At 43.3% G+C, this 21857-nt stretch overlaps 1 protein-coding gene across 2 annotated transcripts in view; it reads right to left on the bottom strand.

Moving 5' to 3' along the window:
- Window positions 1-15739: 15739 nt before the first annotated feature.
- LOC106570076 (RNA-binding motif, single-stranded-interacting protein 3) overlaps window positions 15740-21857 on the bottom strand; it is a 357318-nt gene continuing 351200 nt past the window's right edge. For both annotated transcript variants that reach the window (XM_082961094.1, XM_014142038.3), the window contains 3 exons: window positions 18427-18516; window positions 16347-16471; window positions 15740-15900 (listed from right to left, as the gene is read on the bottom strand). In XM_082961094.1, the coding sequence (XP_082817220.1) occupies window positions 15897-15900; window positions 16347-16471; window positions 18427-18516 (219 nt within the window). In that variant the 3' untranslated portion in view covers window positions 15740-15896. The remainder of the gene's footprint in view (window positions 15901-16346; window positions 16472-18426; window positions 18517-21857) is intronic.

Below are 21857 nucleotides of genomic sequence, written 5' to 3'. Positions count from 1 at the left end.
ATACAACACAGCATAACCCACACATCACTGTGGTAGGTCTGGGCCCCTTTGTCAACCCTGGATAAGAGCCTTAGCCTCACAATGTGGAAAGCATAAAAAACAGGCCTGGATTGTGAGTCTGTGAATGTAGTGTACTACAGATCCCAGGTCAGTTTGTGAGAGGGTCCTGTGATGTGCTGCAGCATCTCCAGGCTTATCTCCTCTGACGGTTGTTTCGCTGTGTTGTGTCGTCGCCCGTAGCCACGCAGAGCCGCTGTTTCCCTGGCACTACCTCCACATGTGGGAGCGTTTAATCCCCAGGCCCCCCTCCAGCCCCACCCCGGCAGGCAGACCCAGGCCCCAGTCACCTATGTCTGCCGGATTCCTTTGTAGTTCAACCACGGGTTAGCTTACCGTAGCCATAACATGTGTAATGTACCGTGACACTGGGGAGAAAGTAAAAAGAGGGGAAAATGCTGCTTGACTGAATTCAAGGAGGCAAAACATAAAAATGGTCCAGACTATAATATGTGTTTGTGTACATCTCAGTCTTCTCCGGCAGTGGCCACCGTTGACCCAGAATAAGCAAGTCATTCTCCACTGCCCTCTGGCCCACAGAGTCAGTTCCCCCCTGGGGTCTCTTAATTGAAAGGGCCAGGGATCTCACTCAGCCACTGCAGACCTTTCGAAGGCACTGCCAGAGCGGTTCCACAGTATTGTTTAGCATGGCATTTCCCCACATGCCCAGTCCCCATCCACCGTCCATTGTTACTGTTATTGGAGAGGGCATGACATTTACCGTATATGCAGCACTCTTTCAATACGTTCCCATAACACAAGTCTTTATGAGGGCACATGGCTAGAACTGGGAGAAGATGAGCTGGAAAAAAGAGGCTATGATTCCTGCGACTTAGAAATTGGAGCTACGAAATAGGAGGTGAAGACAGTGCAGGTATTGTAGCTACAGTGTCATAAAAAGTGACCCTCAACAATGCAGCACATCTCCTGAGTTGATTTGTTTTGTTGTCTCTCAGAGCATTCTTCTATGGCATCAACAATCTTTTACTTAACGGAAAAAGACTGATTGCAGACTATACCTAATTGAATTTTTTTTTATTTAAAATGTTTTAAATGCCTGAGACATATATTAATACAATATGTGCAAAGTTGTGCAAAGTGAATTATTCTGCTCTCCCTTCGCTCAAACAGTAGGAAACCATCAAGGCAGCTTGGGGTGAAGCGCCTCACCTGAAGTCTTCAGGGAGCTGTGTGTTATGGCCACACATCGCTTACACACGCTCAAATAACAATCCCACAAATCTTAAGGGGCCACACGTTGGCCCCTCCAGCCTGTGTGGTCCTCAGTCCGTTCTCAGATCTGGGTTTAATCTAGTTATATCGCTATGATCTGTGTAGCCATGTCTACATCTGAAGTCCTAATGTTTCAAAAAAGACGGAGGGTGAATTCATAAATCTCTCTCTCTCGGCTTTTCCTAAGCTGTATCTCTCTGGGTAAACTGCTTGTTTGGCCATAAATGCTGTCCTCCCCCTCTTCTTCTCCACCCTTTCTTCTCCTTTTCTCTCTTTATTACGGGGGCTTGCGTGGGATGAGGATGGTTTACATGCTGCCAGGAAGAGAGTGGATAAGAGGATCTGAGTGTTGTTAAACCACAAAGAAAAATAGATGTGTTTGTTCCTGCTGCCAACTAAAGGATCCTGGTGCGTATATCCTCGGAGAGGCTTGGTGATTCTGCCAGCTAAATTACAGTGGTGGGAAGCGGTGAGAAGAACTGCCATACAGAACAAATTAGCTAGATGGTTTCAGTGGGTAATTTTCCAATTTCATGCTGTCAGCGTACTGGTAGTATAGTCGACATGATAGGACAATCACAACAAATACAAGGTTTCGATTTAAATGTTAGAGTCCATCGAGGCTAATCTTCCCGGGTTCTAACACAATACAAAGACTTCGAACATGGTTTCAGACTTACATGTAGAACCTATGAATTACAGGCTCACGATGCGTGCAATATATTACATAATTGAGGACGACTGTAACTAATCTCACCCAACGGGAGCAATTGAGCCTGGGAACAAGGTTATATTGTAGCCTAAGTGTACAAAAAGATTGACAATCACTTCAAGTTGAGTCAGTCAAGTGTGAGAAGAGCTGTTGGATGTCCATTGGGTGACTAGTTGGCCAGAGAACTGATCTGCCTGCCTGCCTGCCTGCCTGCCTGCCTGCCTGCCTGCCTGCCTGCCTGCCTGCCTGCCTGCCTGCCAGCCAGCCAGCCAGCCAGCCAGCCAGTTGATGTTGGCAGTCAGAACTCCTCTGCTCTGGGACTGGGAGTGATGAGGAAGCCCAAAGCTCCACAACTGAGACCAGAACATCTGAGCGTAACAGAGCAGATAACTGTGCTCTTAACAAGGTCAATAAGGGCTATGACTTGAAAGAATACTGTAGAGGTCAATGGCAAATAAGAACTGTAGACTGGCGAGCACATCACTACTGTGGTTTACTTTAAGACCTCCCTTCAGACATCCAAAGTGATCAACTAATCCAGTGATCTGCACGCCCTCCATGAGGAAGACGATGGGTTTGTTCAGGAGTCTATGAATTGATATTGAATTGGCAAAATGGTGAATTAACAGTTTGAGCTTCTTCTTGTGCAGATTCAAACGCTTGCCATCAACCCCTCAGGTAAAGGTGAACTATAGTAATTCCTGCCTCATATCTCTGCACCAGCAGAGGCGACTAGTCTTTGCTAAGGACAACACCATAGGGGGACACTAATGTAAAAGCCATAGACGGCATTGGCAATGCTATTATTCACATCCTCAATAATCACCCATTGTCATCTGTGTTGATAGCAGCTAAGGGCCCTTGGCACACAGTACCACCTTGGGACTAGAAAGGCCTGTGTTCAGCGTGGCTCCCACAAGATTCAATTGTTCCACTAATGTCATTGTGAACTTCAATGTGGCTGGCTATGCTCCCAATTCTTGCGATACAATGGTCACAATTCTTCATGGGAATATTGAAACGGAGCCATCTGTCTGTTTTTGGCACTGTCAAAGGGGGCTCATATTTTCATTGTCGACGTGGGTATGACAGCGTGTTATTTGTCCTTCTGTCTCAGATGCAGCGTTCGTTCACACCTTGTTTATCAGTTAGAGCCTTCGATAAGGCTCATTCTGTGGGCAGGACAATGGGTGGTCAAGTCGAGCACTACTGTCTAATCAACTTTTTCGTGTTAGCTAGCAGCGCGTCTGGACTAGGTTAGTTACGCAATACTGTCTCGGTTTTATTACACTGTGTGGATAATACGAAAGAATGAAAAATCCATTGAACTGAAATTAGAATAGTGCTGTGCATGCAAGCTTGGTTGGCTACACTGCACCCACTCCTAGACACAAAACATGGCTGCAGTAACGCCCTGGCCATAGAGAGGGGTTTTTGTTCTCTATTTTGGTTAGGCCAGGGTGTTACATGGGTGGGCATTCTATGTTTATTTTTCTATGTTGGTTTGTTTCTTTGGTTGGCCGTTTGTGGCTCCCAATCAGGAACAGCTGTAGTTCGTTGTTGCTGATTGGGAGTCATACATAGGCAGCCTGTTTTTCCTTTGGGGTTTGTGGGTGATTCTTTTCTGTTTAGTTTTGTACCTAGCAGAACTGTAGGCTGTCGTTCATTCTCGTGTTTTGTTTGAAGTGTTTCTATTAATTAAATATTGAATATGAACACTCACCACGCTGCACTTTGGTCCCCTACTTCCACAGACGACGGCCGTTACAGCTGCTAACATAATGAGCGCGAAACCCCATATCAACTTGTGTCTCCTTTGTCTTGAGGGGCCTTGAGCTACTAGACGTCTTGGCTCAAAACTCCATAAAAAAAAGGAAACCTGGCTACAACGCTCTTCTATCATTGGCAGTGAATGTCCCTAGGAGTTGACAAGGAGAGCCATCGATTGGCCTAAATGAGAGTGAAGAGCCTGATTGACCCGCATTGATTCCTTTCCCTGAAGCCGGCTTCTCTGCCTTTGATTATGACCACTTTACGCCCAATCAGGCAGCTGCTCTTTTTTATGGGGAATCCCATTAATGGGTGTTAACTCCATTTCTGAGACCTGTAACGGGAGGATGTATTGGCTGGAGGTCACTTCAATGGCAGGTGGCAGATTAGATGGGAGTAATTTACAGGTAAGTATTTCATATTTCAATTGGACCCCACCGCATTGCACCCAATTATATACAGTGCATTCGGAAAGTATTCAGACCCCTCGACTTTTTCCACATTTAGTTAAAGTCTGTTGGTTTTGGTTGTAGCTCAGCATTAGATTCCCTCCTAATTAGCTTTCTTACTGGAATGTCAGTTTATTTGGGAGCACCACGTGCTAATCAGTTGTGTGCTGAGTATCACAGATTCTTGATTGGATTTCCACTGATGTGCACCTGGAAGACTGGGTCATTCGATTCCCATCTGGTCCAACCCAATTGTACAGCTTCCCTTATTCCATCAAGCTATGTGTAAATCAATTGTGCTCAACTAGCCTCAACACAAAACAGCAAAGCAAGACTCCCTTATCCCCCTACCGCGGCCCATTCCCCATTGAACAGAAGGCCATAGGCAAGGAACAGACAGATTGCCAAGCTTGCCAGAATAAGGGCTGGAAGGCTATTGATGGTGGCTCACTATTTGGGCTGAGAAGCCCAGTTTAAAGTGCAGTAGTTACTACGTTGTACAGCAGAAAGCACTGTTCTGCACACCCACTTCTATATTCATTATGGTCATATAAACATAGCTGATACGGAAACCTATCAGTCAGGAGTGCTTGTTGGGTTGCTTTTGACTTGCCTCACAAACCAATGGCAAGCTTGTCACATAACAAGGCAATCCAAAAAAACATGTCCAAGATAACCTAACAGTTTCACAGTATGATAGATCCTCTCTCCCTTGATCCAACCAGAATGTATTTACACATACCTCTATATTACCTCTATATATTCAGAAGATTACCATGCCAGTAAGTTGCATAATTCTCTCTCAGTGGCGATGTCCTTTCATTTGAGTCCAGGGAGTCCCTCCCCTGACTATCCTCCTCAGTGAGATAATATCGGTGTTCGTCTGCTGCACCCTTGTGGTGCTTGGCTGGAAGGAACGTCCCTTCATTACACCAGATAAGAGTGGACTATAAGAGCAGAGTTTTAACAGGCTGCCCAATTCTGATCTTTTTGCCACTATTGGTCTTATCACCAATCAGATCTGATCTTTTGCCAAGATCAGAAATGGGCTGCTTGTGTAAACACAGCCATTATCTAACAAATGCAGACTAATACAGAGATTAAGATGGACAGTCAACAGTTAGTCTCTCGCCTTACATATTGAGTGTACACATAAACAAAGCAGATCAGAACATATGTGAATGCAGGTCCAAAGGAGGGCGGCACACTCCCATTCTCTTTCACTGTTCTCTAACACACACACACCAGCCAATTATTCTCTATTAAGACATCCTTTGTCTTGAGGGGCCTTGAGCTACTAGACGTCTTGGCTCAAAACTCCATAAAAAAAAGGAAACCTGGCTACAACGCTCTTCTATCATTGGCAGTGAATGTCCCTAGGAGTTGACAAGGAGAGCCATCGATTGGCCTAAATGAGAGTGAAGAGCCTGATTGACCCGCATTGATTCCTTTCCCTGAAGCCGGCTTCTCTGCCTTTGATTATGACCACTTTACGCCCAATCAGGCAGCTGCTCTTTTTTATGGGGAATCCCATTAATGGGTGTTAACTCCATTTCTGAGACCTGTAACGGGAGGATGTATTGGCTGGAGGTCACTTCAATGGCAGGTGGCAGATTAGATGGGAGTAATTTACAGGTCAGTATTTCATATTTCAATTGGACCCCACCGCATTGTACCCAATTATATACAGTGCATTCAGAAAGTATTCAGACCCCTTGACTTTTTCCACATTTAGATATGTTACAGCCTTATTCTAAAATTGATTACATTGTTTTCTACACACAATACCCCATAATGACAAAGTGAAAACAGGTTTTAAGTAATGTTTGCGAATGAATAACAAAAAAATGAAATATCACACTTACATAAGTATTCAGACCCTTTACTCAGTACTTTGTTGAAGCACCTTTGGCAGTGATTACAGCCTTGAGTCTTCTTGGATATGACGCTACAAGCTTGGCACACCTGTATTTGGAGAGTTTCTCCCATTCTATCTGCCAATTCTCTCAAGCTCTGTCGGGTTGGATGGGGAGCGTCGCTGCACAACTATTTTCAGGTCTCTCCAGAGATGTTTGATCAGGTTCAAGTCCAGGCTCTGGCTGTCCCGAAGCCACTCCTGCATTGGCTTGGCTGTTTGCTTAGGGTCGTTGTCCTGTTGGAAGGTGAACCTTCGACCCAGTCTGAGGTCCTCAGCGCTCTGGAGCAGGTTTTCATCAAGGATCATTCTGTACTTTGCTCCGTTCATCTTTGCCTCGATCCAGACTAGTCTCCCAGTCCCAGAGAATCTTGTCTCTCATGGTCTGAGAGTCCATTAGGTGCCTTTTGGCAAACTTTTTACTGAGGAGTTGCTTCCGTCTACCATACAGGCCTGATTGATGGAGTGCTGCAGAGATGGTTTTCCTTCTGGAATATTCTCCTATCTCCACAGAGGAACTCTGTAGCTCTGTCAGAGTGACCATCGGGTTCTTGGTCACCTCCCTGACCAAGGCCCTTCTAGAAAGGGTGGCCAGCTCTAGGAAGAATCTTGGTGGTTCCAAACTTCTTCCATTTAGGAATGATGGAGGCTCTACGGACAATTCCTTATACCTCACGGCATAGTTTTTGCTTTGACATGCACTGTCAACTGTGGGACCTTATATAGACAGGTGTGTGCCTTTCCAAATCATGTCCAATCAATTTAATTTACCACACGTAGACTCCAATCAAGTTGTAGAAACATCTCAAGGATGATCAATGGAAACAGGATGTACCGGAGCTCAATTTCAAGTCTCATAGGAAAGGGTCTGGATACTTGTGCAAATATGTTTTTTCTGTTTTTTATTTGTAATACATTTGCAAAAAACTCTAAAAACCTGTTTTCACTTTGTCATTATGGGGTATTGTGTGTGGATTAATAAGGCTGTAACGTAACAAAATGTGGAAAAAGTCAAGGGGTCTGAATACTTTCCGAATGCACTGTACAGAATACTGTGTAGAGGCTAGGAGTCTGGTGTATGGGAGGGGTGGTGTTTTGATAGAGTTAGTAGTTGCCAATATGGTGTCTACCAAAAGCACTGAAAAGAGTGCATAAAAAAGCATGTTTGGCAGTTACGATTGAGACAGTGTAAAATAATAAGGCCTGTGATTTTTTTCCACATTTTTTTATTGAAAGCTTCATCGGAGAAAAAAAACAACTCATTAAAATTGAAGTTTAATCTTAACATCCACAGATGTACAGATATTTCTCAAGGATCACACACACTGAGTGGCGTGAGTGAGGCATGACCACGTCCTCCTTTGCGCTTTACCCCCCACCCCCAAATAGAAAAAAAACAACAAAAAACAGAACTAAACAAAAACATCAAAGAACCGCTCTACTGTCCTAATAAATATTCCTTTTATTGTTCATTTTTAATAATACTCCTGACACCTAATGCAAGTTCTGTAGGTTTCTCTAGCAAATTTGGTTGGCCATTTCTAATGATTGTTACTCAATAGTGTTTGACGTCTCTGGGAGCCATTTCATTCCGGGAAAGGTGTGTGTTAGGTTAGCTGGTTGGCTGAGCACCTGGGGATGTGTGGCCAATCGATGGCTCCCGTCAAAGGTGAACCGGAGCATCAATTAAAAAGCGTGGGCCACATTTTTTTGTGTGGGTGTTTGAGCAATTTCCCCACTGAATTACGTGGTGGTAAGAGCTGAAAGAGTGTTGAGTTATATCGAGCCCGGAGCTCTCCTGTCACACTTCACTGTGGGAGACGTTATGTCGAAGTGAGGCCTAACTCTGAGACACTATTTGTCTTAACACACAGTGCAGTAGTGCACTGTATGGGGAATAGAGTGCCAATATAGGACACAATATCCCCTATATAAGAATAGGGTGCCATTTCGGACACAGACCCTGTCTTTTCTAAACCACTGTCTGGTCACAATGGGGGATTTCACAAGAAGCCTATGACAATGGGGTATGACATTGAACAACTTGGAACACCATTGTGGTGAATATGTTCCTAGTACTAGAAATATGGTAGATAGATATTACCGACTGGCTTGATATCTGGACGGAGGCAGTGAGACAGACGCAGCATGGGACGGATTGGAGAAGTGGACGGTGTAAAAAAAGGCAGTGAACTGAAGCACCTCTGTAACCCAACTTGGATAGATACAGTAGACTGAAACAGAACACTACTGTTCTGATACCAAAGCCACAGGGGTGATCCTAACTTCCACTGAAGTCAGTGTTTCTGTTAGTGATGCGTTGATGTCAATAGGAGACTAAGTGAACATTTTACTTAAGTGGAAGTTAGGATTGGCCCCTTAGAGCCTACCTAGATAAGTGTGACTCTATGATGGTAAGCAATGGAGAACAGACGTTTAGTCTCTCAGTGATAACCTTACTCTGATGAACAGATAATGAGAAGACTAAAACACTGTCTGTCTGTCTGTCTGTCTGTCTGTCTGTCTGTCTGTCTGTCTGTCTGTCTGTCTGTCTGTCTGTCTGTCTGTCTGTCTGTCTGTCTGTCTGTCTGTCTGTCTGTCTGTCTGTCTGTCTGTCTGTCTGTCTGTCGCCGTCCGTCTGTCCGTCCGTCCGCGGTTGTGGTAGAGCATGCTTCCAATTAGTAACTTTCTCCCCTCAGTGCGAGTGTGAGGTCCAGCTGGTTACAGACCTGCAATGAATGGACAGACAGACTGAACTGAGTCTCTCTCACAGTGCTGCATGAGGTGGAGGTGCTCAACACTCTGCGCTTTGACAACTTCTGCCTGGCAACAGGAGCTAATGACCCTATCTGGCTGTGGTTTGTGCTGAGACATAGGCTAGCTAGCTATATGAGCTATCCTCCACCAAAATAGATTCCTTAACTGTAGCCCGCTAAAACGGAGTGGCATTTTACCAGGCCAAGTTTGCCATTGTGCTACAACTAGTGTAGAAAAAGACAGAAGTTGAGTCAGCCATGATAATGCCATTTCAATTATGTAATGACCTCATTGATGGGTGATGAAAGATTCACAATGATATTTATCTTATCCAATCGAGGCAAACCTCTACTCACTTCAACGTTTTGTCTTTCTTGAATCTCAAGCAGCAATTTGGAGCGCACACGGTTCGGTCGTGCGATTCTTGTAAGCTCTATTAGTAAACTTATTTCCTTTTCTGTCATTTTCTATTGAATCGTAGAAGGTAACAATATTTGTGGAGCATTGAGCGTCGTAATCGAAGGTGATTGCGGTCAGATTCCTACAGTTAATCAAAGGTTTCTTCTTTATTCTGTCTCCTTATAGTAGCAGCTGTAAGAGTGGTTTATGATGCAGAGAACCTAGCTGCAGTTACAGTTTGAACACCATAGAGGCAAACAGCGACCTCGACCGACGGTCTAGCTTAAGATCTGGACACCTCATACTGTAGCAGCTAGCCTGCTCACGCGTGGCAGGAAAAAAAAATTAAAATGTTATTACCCAGAGCGATGTGCAGAAATGTGGACGGTTGTTGTCAGTGGTGTGAAAAGGTAGAGCCGTTTCGGATTTGTTTGTCTGTTGTAATTGAAAAAGTGGGTGATTTGGCGCGTATAGCCTACACTCCAGAGTTACGATTATCTTGTAATCAAAGTTTTCTGTAAACGGAAAGCAAAAGATGTGGGGAAGTGACAGGATGAGTGTAAAGAGGACAAGGAGAGATGTGTGAGACAGTGAGCAGCTGAGTAGCTCTGGTGTTGGTAGATTGGTACAGTAACATTTGATCATTGACCTGTCATTGGATGGAAGACATGTGGGGTGAACGTTTTATGGGACGACAAAATGTTGAATGGTTATATTTTCTCTGGTTTTATTGCCTGTGTTTCTGACAAAAACAATATGGCGGCCGTGATGCCAGCTCACTATGTAGACTATGAAGTTCGCTATGTGCCTGTTTTCACTTTGTTTTAAAAAGCACAACCAAATAGGAAGAGCAATTGTAGTAAATTCATGTTGATCAAATGATCAACAATGGCCAGTGCATCACAGACCAATGGACACAAAGTAGGCACACGCCCAAGACAGCTTCCACTGCAGCACCTTAGAGTAGGTTGTACATTTCTAGTATTTTCATTAGCACAACCCGTTAAAAAAATCAACGGTTCCCTTATATAAGATAGCTTTTCCCATGTGCTTTTTTCTATCCTGTAGATATTGGAATCATTTGGAAGCTTCGTTAAAGGCACTCGATAAACAATGACAGTGTTACAGACATTGCTATGTGTGATGTCATAGCTGACCTATGATGTCGCTGCCATCTTTCCCAGAATGCAATGCACAGCCTGCCTTTGAGTCGCATGGACTGCTGGATCTCAATATGTGCAATTGTTAACGAAAAATAACACAAAAACCCCTCTTTTCTCGAAAGGGGCTTTGAGAGACACTGGAGTGGATCCCAACGCCCTAAGGGGAGACAAATTGGGCCCCGTCAAGACTCATTGAGAATGTGACTAAAATTGGTTTGTGGTTCAGCTCCTGCACTGTCCAATAAAGAGGGAAAACCTCACAGAGAGAGCGAGAGGAGAGAGAGAGTGAAGCCTAGTCACATTAGTGGTACCAGCGGTGCACAAAGACCACTGAAAAACAGGAGGCTTTTTAGGGCTCTAACGCCACAGCGGGCAGGCATACAGGGACACAGAGGCTGCGTCAGGAATGGCACCCTATTCCCTATATGGTGCACTACTTTTGACCAGAGCCCTTTGTGACCTGGTCAAATGTAGTGCACTATATATGGAATAGGATGCCATTGCAGACACAGCCAAATACTCAGCCACTCCAACGGGGTACCGTAATGGGGATAGAGACACAGTGCTCCAGAACAGGGCACTTTAATGGAAATAGCGTGCCTGCCATCCCACAGACACAGCCCATTTATTATGGGACAATCTTCGGAGATGAAGTCATCGAAAAAATCTCTAATGGCAATGGATATGGTATTGATGGGAGGCTGAAAGGGGTGAGGCGGAGATGTTTACAGGCTAAAGAGGCTAATTGGGGACAAAAGGCTGACAACAGAGGCTTTTTAGGCTTGGTTGAAAGGTTACCGTCAATGTATTGTAGTGTACTATTCTGGCTGGAAAAGAACCCCTTAGGTCTGAGTACAGTAGTGTTTATCCAGCCCATAAAAATGGAATCTAATAGGGTTCATTATCAGATGGATCTTGAAGAGAGATAACGTTTGCTAAAGCCGACAACACTACTGTATGCTTCCATATGTAAGTTCGGTATGTTCAACGTTCAGATGTTAAACAAAGAAGCACACCAGAGGCTAACGTGTCAATGCTAGTCTTGAATTTAGTTCCTGTCCTAATAGTGCTGAGCGATTAGTGCTTTTTGAGGTCGGATTGGTTTTGGTTCAATTATAAAAATAACTAAAATCACGGTGTACAATTTCAATATTTTTTTGAAACATTAAATGCACTCTGAATTATGTGGGTTGAATGCTGTAACAACACAGAATAAAACAATGAATTAAAGTCCCATGATGGTAATGACTACCCATTACTGCTGATCACTTATTATAGACTGGTTGGTTCCACCCCTGAATGCTGATTGGCTGACAGCTTTGGTATATCTGACCGTAAATCACGGGTATGACAAAACATTTATTGTTACTGCTCTAATTATGTTGGTAACCAGTTTATAACAGCAATAAGGCACCTCGGGGGGTTTTGGTATATGGCCACTATCCAGTGCATTTGGAAAGTATTCAGACCCCTTGACTTTTTCCACATTTTGTTACATTACAGCCTTATTCTATCTATCTATCTTATTCATCAATCTTTACACAATACCCCATAATGACAAAGCAAAACAGGTTTTTAGAAATGTTAGCAAATTAATAAAAATACAACAAACTGAAATATCACATATACATAAGTATTCAGACCCTTTACTCAGTACTTTGTTGAAGCACCTTTAGCAGCGATTACAGCCTCAGTCTTCTTGGGTATGACACTACAAGCTTGGCTCACATGTATTTGGGGAGTTTCTCACATTCTTCTCTGCAGATCCTCTCAAGCTCTGTCAGGTTGAATGGAGAGCATCACTGCACATATATTTTAAGGGTCTCTCAACAAATGTTCGATCGAGTTCAAGTCCGGGCTCTGGCTAGGCCACTCAAGGACATTCAGAGACTTGTCCCGAAGCCATTCCTGAGTTGTCTTGGCTGAGGTTCTGAGCGCTCTGGAGCAGGTTTTCATCAAGGAGCTCTCTGTACTTTGCTCCGTTCATCTTTCCCTCTATCCTGACTAGTCTCCCAGTCCCTGCTGCTGAAAAACATACCCACAGCATGATGCTGCCACCACCATGCTTCACCATAGGGATGGTGCCTGGTTTCCTCCAGACGTGACGCTTGGCATTCAGGACAAAGAGTTCAATCTTGGTTTAATCAGACCAGAGAATCTTGTTTCTCATGGTCTGAGAGTCCTTTAAGTGCCTTTTGGCAAACTCCAAGCGGGCTGTCATGTGCTTTTACTGAGGAGTGGCTTCCGTCTGGCCGCTACCATAAAGATCTGATTGGTGGAGTGCTGCAGAGATGGTTGTCCTTCTGGAAGGTTCTCCCATGTCAGCAGAGGAACTCTAGAACTCTGTCAGGGTGACCATCGGGTTCATGGTCACCTTCCTGACCAAGGCCCTTCTCCCCCGATTACTCAGTTTGGCCTGGCGTCCAGCTCTAGGAATAGTCTTTTTTCCATTGAAGAATGATGGAGGACACTGTGTTCTTGGGGACCTTCAATGCTGCAGAAATGTTTTGGTACCTTTGCCCAGATCTGTGCCTCGACACAATCCTGTCTCGGGACTCAACGGACAATTCCTTCAACCTCATGGCTTGGTTTTTGCTCTGACATGCACTGTCAGCTGTGGGACAGGTGTGTGCTTTTCCAAATCATGTCCAATCAATTGAATTTACCACATGTGACTCCAATCAAGTTGTAGAAACATCTCAAGGATGATCAATGGAAACAGGATGTACCTGAGCTCAATTTCGAGTCTCATAGCAAAAGGTCTGAATACTTGTGTAAATAAGCTATCGCTGTTTTTTTTTAAAAACCTGTTTTCACTTTGTCATTATGGGGTATTGTGTGTAGATTTATGATATTTTATTTTATCCATTTTAGAATAAGGCTGTAACGTAACAAAATTTCCTAAAAGTCATAGGGGTTTGAATACTTTCCGAATGCACTGTACCACAGCTAAGGGCTGTATCCAGGCACTCCACATTGCATCGTGATTAAGAACAGCCCTTAGCCATGGTATATTGGCCATATACCACACCTCCTCGTGTCTTATTGCTTAATTAACCAATGTGACCTACTTGTGTGTATGTACTGACATGTAAATTGGAAAGTCTTTTTTTGTCTGTAATGTATTTTTCGTTATGTGTCGGACCTCAGTAAGACTAGTTGTCGCCATTTGCGTCGGCTAATGGGGATCCTAATAAATCAAACCATCATTTATTCACATTACTTTAGTACAATAAAATATTTCAGTTGTGTATATTACATTTGTTTTATTTGATGACTTTATTGTTTCATTCCAAGTCGTTATCTCATCTCTATAGAGCTGCTGTCTGACAAAATCCCTATTTTGTAGTTCTTCAAAGTAAATAAGGCATACTTTTATGCCTTAACTACCACATTTTATGCGCTTAACGATGTAGAATATTGGCCTGTTGGAAATTCCAATCCCTACTTCATCGCACAGTTCAGGCTAGATCCGATTTATCTCTGAGATAATTGTGCGCATTGAGCTCACAGGGAAAAAAACAAACAAAATGGAATTCAAATCATTTCACCAATAAGTTGTTCAAAAACCAAAAAATTCACCTACATTTAAGTTAATTGCTCAGCACTACTAAGGACATAGCGCCTAGGGGAGCAGGGCATGTTTTACGTCAACACATACAGTTTTGGTGTTTGTTGTTTGTATAACCGGAGAGAGAAAGAATGTAGGGAAAAATTGATGAGACTCCCTGGGAGGGAATAAAAAAGGCATCAGTTTCATTCAGTTATCATTGATTCAATGAGATAAAGAGACAGCGTCGAGGCAGAAATCAGTGAGCCAAAAAAAGCCAGAAGCGATGCATCAATGACCAAGTAGGAGCAGGCTGCAACATTCCACCATTTTTCCTATAGTGTTTTGTCTATTGTTGATTAGTGGAATGCCCGCATGGCTGGAGAAAGCGTTGTGGAACACGACAGTTGAGAGACGGAAAGACAATTGAAGTGGTGGAGAGGAACATTAGGTCGGACTGCCACTAGTTGCATCACACATCCAAATACGGAACGGAAGGAAAAGTAAGGACTGGTCCGGCCATCAAGGTCAAATTAAAAACAACCATGACAACAGCAACAACAACATCAACAATAACAACATCAACAACAAAATCAAACTGAAAAACTAAAAAACTCTGGATCAGAGTGTCTCTTCATCTTTGGTATAAAAATGGCCATCCTTGGGCTGCATTTGATCCACAACTAGGAAAGACTACAGAAATTGTCAACAATTTCTTCTATTGCTTTTGCTCTGATTGGTTTAAACCATAAGCTCCTGCTGTAGGCTATCTACGAAGTTTTATCACTGCAAGCATTTTTTCCAGTTTTTTTGTTTGTTTTAGACTTTTTTTCTTCTTAATATTTTTTTGTTGTTGCAGTGTGACAAGCAAAGCGGGCTAAAAACATCTTAAAGCTCATAAAAAAGGTCAAATGTTGCAGATAAAAAGCGCTAATGTCATCAACAGCAATCTTGCCATAAAATTATATAATTATGATAATAAAAAACAAGTTCAGCATTTGCAACAGACTGCCTTTTCTACAATGCAGTGTCTTTTTTTTCTCCTAATTCTGAATAATCTCTTCAAAGCTTTATCTTTTCCCCCTCTTTTCCTCGACAGACATTTCGTTTTTTTCTCTAACACTCAGTTACCTCTGACATAATTATTTATCAAAGTTTTCTTCTAATGAAGAAAAGAAAAAACTCTTCTCTATTAAATCTGTACAGTTTATGTGATAGATCTTCTTTTTTATCTCTCTAGCTCAACTCCTGCAGTATCTTGTACCATCACAGTGGTCCAAGAGACTGATTTAGTTCGCTTTTTATTTTCAACGAGACGCCAGACTTAACTCTCTGTAAAAAGTCCTCTGACACCCTTAAAATTAAGGCCATGAAGATTCAAGAAAGAAAAACAGTTGTTTTGAATATATCTAGAAAACTAAAATTTTACACGAGAAATCAAAAAAAGAGTGAAAAGAAATCGTAGCTTAATATCTGAGGAAGACAATCTCTGTGTATCTCAAACTTTGACTCCCCTTTTTCTAATTACAAAATAAACCTCATCACCTACCTACGCATTCAACATTTTAATTAGTTTTTGTATTTTTTGTACTTTTTTTCCAGTTGAGAAATTTCTTGAAGAAACAACTCAAGCTCAAGCCCAGCCCACCAGGCATGTTCCCAGACTAAACATTTTCACCACTTTGCACTGTGCCCAGCGACTCCACCCCGCCCCCCACCCCCCACCCCCCACCCCACCCCTCCTCTCTTCCAGGTATGAAATGGAAAAAAGTGTCTATTTTTTGGTGCCTGGGCAATCTGGAAGCAATCTCTCTTCTCTCCGCATTCTCAGTGCAGCCAACCCCTCTGTCTCAAGGCAACGCTGTCACAGGAATATTCTCCGCGCCAGTCACTATCTAATGAGGAAGAGAAGAACCACAATGAGAGAGAATAAAGGGACAATTCACCCAAATTACAAAATTACATATTGAATGTAATTACCCTGTAGAATAAACAGCCTATGGACACAGTATGACAGCATTTGAACCAGTGTCCAGGTAAACAAAACCAAAACCAAAGCACTGATTGTACCCTGTCTATAGACTGCTTAGAGAGTAAGGAAACTAATATATCATTTGTAATTTGGGAAAACTATCCCTTTAAATTAGTCAACAGCTATAAAAACTCAATGTAAAAGAACAAAGCAGCAAATAGTCAGCTATAATATGGCAAAATAGTAGACAATGACAGCATAATATATGACAGGTATTAGTCATCGTAACCAAATAGTCCAGACTCCATAGTCATTATGGGCAATATGTGCTGTTGATATGTACAGTGAGAAAATGTCAGCAGTACTCACTTGGACTGGTATGAGTAAGCAGTAACATGATCACTGGAGCCATCCACCTGGATCTGCTGCTGCTGCCCACTCACATCCTGCGATGAGGGGGCCACTGACTGAGGAGAAGCATCCGTGACCACTCCCTATGGGGACAAGAAGTGGGTGTGAGACAACAGGAAGTGACATCTTCCATGTAACTCAATGAAACCTTTTTTGTAATATATTGTATGACATCGCATTTTGTGTACACTACCGTTCAAAAGTTTGGGGTCACTGAGAAATGTCCTTGTTTTTGAAAGAAAAGCACATTTTGTGTCCTTTAAAATAACATCAAAGTGATCAGAAATACAGTGTAGACATTGTTAATGTTGTAAATGACTATTGTAGCTGGAAATGGCAGATTTTTTATGGAATATCTACATAGGCGTACAGAGGCCAATTATCAACAACCATCACTCCTGTGTTCCAATGGCACGCTGTGTTACCTTATCAAGTTATAGAACCCACAAATGCTGATGCTCCAGATACTCAACTAGTCAAAATAGGGCCAGTTTTATTGATTATTTAATCAGAACAACAGTTTTCAGCTGTGCTAACATAATTGCAAAATAGTTTTCTAATGATCAATTAGCCTTTTAAAATGATAAACTTGGATTAGCTAACACAACGTGCCATTGGAACACAGGAGTGATGGTTGCTGATAATGGGCCTCTGTACGCCTACAGTATGTAGATATTCCATAAAAAAGTCTGCCGTTTCCAGCTACAATAGTCATTTACAACATTAACAATGTCTACACTGTATTTCTGATCAATTTGATGTTATTTTAATGGACCAAAAAAAATAGCTTTTGTTTCAAAAACAAGGACATTTCTAAGTGACCCCAAAGCTGTTTAAATAAACCTAAACCTATGGATCTTCATCAACGATTTCCTGAGCAATACTACAGTAACCTTGAGAGAAAAAACCCCAACTCTTTTAAAGTCACAAGGCTACATGTGAAAGGATATGGGTTTCAACTCCGTATTTACTTTAACCTTACTGATCGTCGGCCATCGTGGTCTCATCTCGATCACGTTAACAAGACTTCAAGGACGCTCTCAACACCCTGTTAATACATCACCCTCTGAGATACTCCTTGTCTACAGCTCATCTCAACAGTACAGATATATGATGGTGGCATTGAGGATGGAATAGGTCGAGAGGCAGCAAGAGAACCCATGGGAAAATGCTGTGTCTCTGAGTCTCTCTCTCTCTCTCTCTCTCTCTCTCTCTCTCTCTCCAGCCGGTGACTTTATGAAGGGCAGCTATCTCCTGATTATCTTCTCCTGTCTGGAGCAGGGGGGAGATGGATGGTGGTGTCAGGGCGTTGTCGGCTGGGCAGCCGCTCACTAACCAGAGGCCTGGGGCTGAGGAATGTGTGTGTTGAGCACACGGGCCATCCGGGAGAGGGACAGCGCCGCCGGCAGTGTGTCTCACTTCAGCGCCTGCCATCTGATACACGACTGATACTCCATTTGAATGGGCCGGAGCCGTCAGCCCTCCAGACAGCCGTACACACTCATCATTTCTCAAAGTGTGCCCGCCCGCTCTGAACTGCACGCTCGGCACACTCAACAGTAGCCGTGGCAACGTGTGCGTGGCGGTTTTTAAATCGAGCAGATGTTGCAGTGTCAGTGTGTGTGTTTGCTGCGTGTGCGTGTCTATCTGTGTGTGTGAGAGTGTGTATGCATTTCTGCCCTTAGGAGTGTGTGTGCATCCAGTGGGAGTATGTGCATGCAATCTATGTGTACATCTGTGTATGTGTGTGTGTGTATCTGTGTGTGTATCTGTGTGTGTGTATCTGTGTATCTCTGTGTGTGTCTGCGTCTGTGTTTTTTTTTGTTGGTTTTATTATCCATGTGGGTACCAGCAGTCTTCACAAGGATAGTAAAACTAGGACAAATCTGACAAGTGGGGACATTTCGCCGGTCCCCACAAGGATAAAGGCCATTTTGGGCTTAGGGGTTAGGTTTAATGTTAGGGAAAACAGGATTTTGAATGGGAATCAATTGTTTGGTCCCCACAAGGATATATAAACAGACTGTGGCTCACTTACTTCAACAGGGACGGCTGTCTGAGGCACAGGAGTGTACTGAGGAATGTAGGTCCCTTGCATAGGCGCCCCGGCAGCCGCAGCAGTCATGTACTGGAACACACACATCAACAACCTGTCATGTACTGGAACACACACACATCAACAACCTGTCATGTACTGGAACACACACATCAACAACCTGTCATGTACTGGAACACACACACACATCAACAACCTGTCATGTACTGGAACACACACACATCAACAACCTGTCATGTACTGGAACACACACACATCAACAACCTGTCATGTACTGGAACACACACACACATCAACAACCTGTCATGTACTGGAACACACACACACATCAACAACCTGTCATTTACTGGAACACACACATCAACAACCTGTCATGTACTGGAATACACACACACATCAACAACCTGTCATGTACTGGAACACACACACATCAACAACCTGTCATGTACTGGAACACACACACACATCAACAACCTGTCATGTACTGGAACACACACACACATCAACAACCTGTCATGTACTGGAACACACACACATCAACAACCTGTCATGTACTGGAACACACACACACATCAACAACCTGTCATGTACTGGAACACACACACACATCAACAACCTGTCATGTACTGGAACACACACACATCAACAACCTGTCATGTACTGGAACACACACACATCAACAACCTGTCATGTACTGGAACACACACACACATCAACAACCTGTCATGTACTGGAACACACACACATCAACAACCTGTCATGTACTGGAACACACACACATCAACAACCTGTCATGTACTGGAACACACACACATCAACAACCTGTCATGTACTGGAACACACACACATCAACAACCTGTCATGTACTGGAACACACACACATCAACAACCTGTCATGTACTGGAACACACACACATCAACAACCTGTCATGTACTGGAACACACACACATCAACAACCTGCCATGTACTGGAACACACACACATCAACAACCTGTCATGTACTGGAACACACACACATCAACAACCTGCCATGTACTGGAACACACACACATCAACAACCTGTCATGTACTGGAACACACACACTTCAACAACCTGTCATGTACTGGAACACACACACATCAACAACCTGTCATGTACTGGAACACACACACATCAACAACCTGTCATGTACTGGAACACACACACACATCAACAACCTGTCATGTACTGGAACACACACACATCAACAACCTGTCATGTACTGGAACACACACACATCAACAACCTGTCATGTACTGGAACACACACACATCAACAACCCGTCATGTACTGGAACACACACACATCAACAACCTGTCATGTACTGGAACACACACACATCAACAACCTGCCATGTACTGGAACACACACACATCAACAACCTGTCATGTACTGGAACACACACACATCAACAACCTGCCATGTACTGGAACACACACACATCAACAACCTGTCATGTACAGGAACACACACACTTCAACAACCTGTCATGTACTGGAACACACACACATCAACAACCTGTCATGTACTGGAACACACACACATCAACAACCCGTCATGTACTGGAACACACACACATCAACAACCCGTCATGTACTGGAACACACACACATCAACAACCCGTCATGTACTGGAACACACACACATCAACAACCTGCCATGTACTGGAACACACACACATCAACAACCTGTCATGTACTGGAACACACACACATCAACAACCTGTCATGTACTGGAACACACACACATCAACAACCTGTCATGTACTGGAACACACACACATCAACAACCTGCCATGTACTGGAACACACACACATCAACAACCTGTCATGTACTGGAACACACACACTTCAACAACCTGTCATGTACTGGAACACACACACATCAACAACCTGTCATGTACTGGAACACACACACATCAACAACCTGTCATGTACTGGAACACACACACATCAACAACCCGTCATGTACTGGAACACACACACATCAACAACCCGTCATGTACTGGAACACACACACATCAACAACCTGCCATGTACTGGAACACACACACATCAACAACCTGTCATGTACTGGAACACACACACATCAACAACCTGTCATGTACTGGAACACACACACATCAACAACCTGTCATGTACTGGAACACACACACACATCAACAACCTGTCATGTACTGGAACACACACACATCAACAACCTGTCATGTACTGGAACACACACACACATCAACAACCTGCCATGTACTGGAACACACACACACATCAACAACCTGTCATGTACTGGAACACACACACTTCAACAACCTGTCATGTACTGGAACACACACACATCAACAACCCGTCATGTACTGGAACACACACACATCAACAACCCGTCATGTACTGGAACACACACACATCAACAACCTGTCATGTACTGGAACACACACACATCAACAACCCGTCATGTACTGGAACACACACACATCAACAACCCGTCATGTACTGGAACACACACACATCAACAACCTGTCATGTACTGGAACACACACACATCAACAACCTGTCATGTACTGGAACACACACACATCAACAACCTGTCATGTACTGGAACACACACACATCAACAACCTGTCATGTACTGGAACACACACACATCAACAACCCGTCATGTACTGGAACACACACATCAACAACCTGTCATGTACTGGAACACACACACATCAACAACCTGTCATGTACTGGAACACACACACATCAACAACCTGTCATGTACTGGAACACACACACATCAACAACCTGTCATGTACTGGAACACACACACATCAACAACCTGTCATGTCTTGTCCTTTCCTAACTTCAACAACAATCATTTGATCACAGGAAGCAGAAACAATAATCGATGCTAGCTCATTATTAACAATCATGCCAAACTGTTGCGATCCAAGTGACTGAACATTATGGATCAAACAACCTCCCAAGGGTTCCCACCACATATTCAATTGACATGGGATCCACTCTGCAGGTCAAATACACCAGTTACTAATCTGCTATATACACTTAGTGTACAAAACATTAAGAACACCTGCTCTTTCCATGACAGACTGACCAGGTGAATCCAGGTGAACGCTGTGGTACATTATTGATGTCACTTGTTAAATCCACATCAGTGTAGATGAAGGGGAGGAGACAGGTTAAAGAATGATTTTGAAGCCTTGAGACAATTGAGAAATGGATTGTGTGCCACTCAGAGGGTGAATGGGCAAGACAAAAGATTTAAGTGGCTTTGAATGGGGTATGGTATTTATTTATTTTATTTATCCTTTATTTAACTAGGCAAGTCGGTTAAGAACAAATTCTTATTTACAATGACGGCCTACCCCGAGCAAACTAAACCAGACGTCGCTGAGCC

The sequence above is a fragment of the Salmo salar genome, chromosome 14, assembly GCF_965601325.2.
Source record: "Salmo salar chromosome 14, fSalSal1, whole genome shotgun sequence".
Lineage (NCBI taxonomy): Eukaryota > Metazoa > Chordata > Actinopteri > Salmoniformes > Salmonidae > Salmo > Salmo salar.
Note: the sequence above shows the minus strand (reverse complement) of the source record. Positions and strands in the feature narration are given on the sequence as shown.